We start from the raw sequence: 3210 nt of genomic DNA on the forward strand, positions 1-3210 counted from the left end.
AGGAAGAAGTATGAATCTGGTACGTTTGCAGAGGAAAGAAGGGCACACGGTTGTGTGGAGAACGATCTAGTTTGGCGAGTGCTCAACCTAAAGGAAACCAGAAGCTGTGTTGGGCTGCATGAAGTTCGGTGTTCCTCCGCTCTGGGCAAAGGTGCAGAGCGCCGTCGCACCGTCGATAGGATCCCTTTCAGGGGCACAGGCAAGACACTGACAAGACAACGCGGATAGGGGAACGTGCTGCGCGACGGTGCGCGCCGCTCCGTTGCAGAGTCGATCGTTGATGCTGGTGGAAAGGTCATGGCCAGAGGGCGGTGTGCTAACAAGGATGAAAAGAAAGGGTTTACGGCCGCGTGGCACTCGCACAAATCCTAGTAATTGAAGATAATGCTTTCGACGGGCTTGCCGGTAGCCTTGCAGGAGACCACGGCCTCACGGTACATGTCCAACTCTTTCCTCTCCACCACGCGATTGGTGCTCATGTCATCAAAGTCGAACTCATTGGCGATGATCGCTGGCGGGTAGTTGACCAGATGACAGAGATGAGTTTGGTACGCGTTGCTGCGATTCAGCACGTACAGGCGGTAAAGAGAGAAGCTGACCACAAACAGTATCAGAAAGTCGCCAACTACCATAAACTGTCGCGTCTCATCCGCGATGCTCTCGCGCCGACTGAGGCGGTAGTACCAGTTATTCTTGAGAGGAAGCTTGGAAGGCCATGGCCAGTTGCCATAGGTTGGGCTGCCGACGCGGCGGACACCAGTGAAGCGGTACATGGCTCCCGTGTTCTTTCACCCTCACGCCCTGTTGGGCGCCACGCGTTGACGCCTGTGAGTGTGTAAGAAGCCGAAGACGTAAGCAGGACGCAGAAGCTCCGCACACTGTTTTCAGGGGTGACAGGTATAGCCGGCACGGTTTCGATAGTCTGTGAAGCTTCCTTAAGAGGGTGAAATGACGGAGAAAAAAGCCAAACGGGGACGTAAACTTCAAGGAGAGAGGCGATGTCGCCATCATGGAGACATGTAGATAGGTCGGGGATTTCACCGTGTCGTGAGACGGGAGAAGAGGCGAAAAAGTGGCGCGCCGGCCAGCTATTGAAGCACGCAATTGCCGTAGCAGCGCAACCCCCTTTTCTGCAGAAAGTGGTTGAGTAGAAAGCAAAGATCTTCCGCGCTACTCGCGCGTGCCATAAGCGCATGGCATTCAGTGTATCGCAAAGAATGTGTTTACTGTAACAGGAGAAGAAAAACGTTACTCCTATTTTGTGAAACCAACGAATATTCAGAAACCGACGCAATGCTTCGACAGGGTAAGGAGTACAATGGAAGGATAGGAAACCACCATGAGTGCAACAAGGCTAGCACGCCGCGTTCGTCTCTTCGGGAGTTGGTTGCGCGGTCTGGGCTCGCGTGCCAAACGTAAAACTGTGAAAAGCGCACACGAGAAAGCAAAGGTGTGCAGGCACACATACCTATGCGTGGACAACTGCCACGATGATTTCGGGGAGGGGCGCTCTCCGCTGTCGTCGTCGAGAAAGGAAAGAAGGGGAGTCGAAGAAAGACGTTTTCAAACGAGATGCAGAAAAAAAAGAAGCGAAAACGCCACGTCAAACGCTCCGGTCATTATCGTTGAGTCTTCCGCTTGCCAGTATTCTCTTCCATTACGGACGAGTGTACTTAGAGGCCGTTACGCTCTCTCGTGCGGTTCGCTGTTCCCGATAAGGAGTGAGAAGGGAGCTGTCTAGGCAGTCGTCTCGGCCGCCTTTTGAGACGCTGTTTCCGCAGCGTCTGAGAAGTGCTCTGAGTCCGTGTCGTCCTCCGCGTTGTCCTCGGCTTCGTCTTCTTTCTCGCCGTCACTGCTGGAGAGTACCAGGTCACCTCTTTGGATGTGGGACTCGTATTTGCTCTGGAGTGCCTCAATTTCACGAATCTTCTCTTCCATCGTTGTCAGCGAGATTGCTGAGTCCACCTCTATCATTTGGAAGAGCCGAATCTTGTCCTCAGGGTGCTGCAGAAGGCGGTGCTGGTTGTGGCTAGCTGCCGCAGCAGACTTGGTTGCGGGCTCCTTGGCCTTCTGCACCTTCTTTGCGGTCTTGCTGCGGGTGTTGCTGTCCGACCACTTGCTGCCGTTCAGCACCACGCAGCCAGCGGGGGCCACCTGCGAGGGGTCAAAGTGTGCGGCCGCTTCGCGCTTCTTGCGGTCCTCCTCGTCCTGTTGCAACATCATCTTTTTCTGCTTTAAATACTGAAGGAGAGTAGAGCAGGCGGCAATTTGGGTGACGTACGGGTTCTGGCGCTGCGCTGCGCGGGCGCGCTTCGCTTCCATCTTTAGTGCATTGCGCCGCTCCTCGTACTCCTTGCGGCGCTGCGCACGCTGCTCTTCTAGCTGCGCAAAGTACTTGATACGTGCCTCCTTGTTCCACGCGACCCACTCGGCAGTCAATTTGTCGCGCTCCGCACGAAGGTTCTCCATCGACTGCGTGATGCTCGCCACGCGGGTGCGGAGGCCATCGCACTGTTTGTAGACATCAGCCCGGCTGGCTCCGTGCTGTTGAGACTCCTTATCTTTGGCGCGCTTCTTTTGCAGCTTCTCTTCGTACTCCCTGTTGAGAATCCCGATCTGCTCGCAGATCGCGTGGTATCCCTGCTGAAGTACCACCTCCTGCTCCGTAACCTGCTTGATAGCCTCCGTCAAGGGCTGAAGTCGCAGCAGATGGGTTTTGGCTTCTTCCAGCTTATGAAGACGCTGCTGGTTGCGCTTCTCAGCAGCCAGGCCTCCACTGCTACTTTCCATTTTGCGCATCATGTAGTCGATTGCATCGTCGATTTCTCTCACGTTCGTGAAGCCGCCGACCTCTGTCTGAACAGCTCGAAGTTTGTCGGCGAGCTCAACGCGGTGCTTGCGCAACTTTGCAATCTCCGCATCCTGAGCCGCACGTCGGTCGCGCTGAGCCTTGCGGCATGCATCGATGTCACTGAGTTCCTGCAAAAACGCATTGCGCTCGGCGTTGCGCGCCTGCGTCTCCGCATCGTTTTGGACAGAGTTCTGCAACTTCTTAATCTCTTCAATCAGAGCGCGACGCTCCTCTGCCAGAGCTGAAAGCTTTGGGCGATATTCGGTCAAGTTCGGCTTTGTTGGTGCGCCTGGCATCCGCTGCCACGGGGCCTTCTTGAAGGTGGGCCCCGCTACGGCGCTGTCCTCGGGGCCTGGCAT

The 3210-nt window shown here is 55.5% G+C and overlaps 2 protein-coding genes across 2 annotated transcripts; both read right to left on the reverse strand.

Moving 5' to 3' along the window:
* Window positions 1-368: 368 nt before the first annotated feature.
* Window positions 369-773, reverse strand: LSCM1_01638 (uncharacterized protein; the record flags this gene model as incomplete). The annotated part of the gene is made up of 1 exon (XM_067319238.1): window positions 369-773. The coding sequence occupies one exon, from the start codon at window positions 771-773 to the stop codon at window positions 369-371; it is 405 nt and encodes a 134-aa protein (XP_067175787.1).
* A 964-nt stretch (window positions 774-1737) lies between these two features.
* On the reverse strand, window positions 1738-3210 carry LSCM1_01639 (uncharacterized protein; the record flags this gene model as incomplete). Its single annotated transcript, XM_067319239.1, has 1 exon — window positions 1738-3210. The coding sequence occupies one exon, from the start codon at window positions 3208-3210 to the stop codon at window positions 1738-1740; it is 1473 nt and encodes a 490-aa protein (XP_067175788.1).

The sequence above is a fragment of the Leishmania martiniquensis genome, chromosome 32, assembly GCF_017916325.1.
Source record: "Leishmania martiniquensis isolate LSCM1 chromosome 32, whole genome shotgun sequence".
NCBI classification, from domain to species: Eukaryota; Euglenozoa; class Kinetoplastea; order Trypanosomatida; family Trypanosomatidae; genus Leishmania; species Leishmania martiniquensis.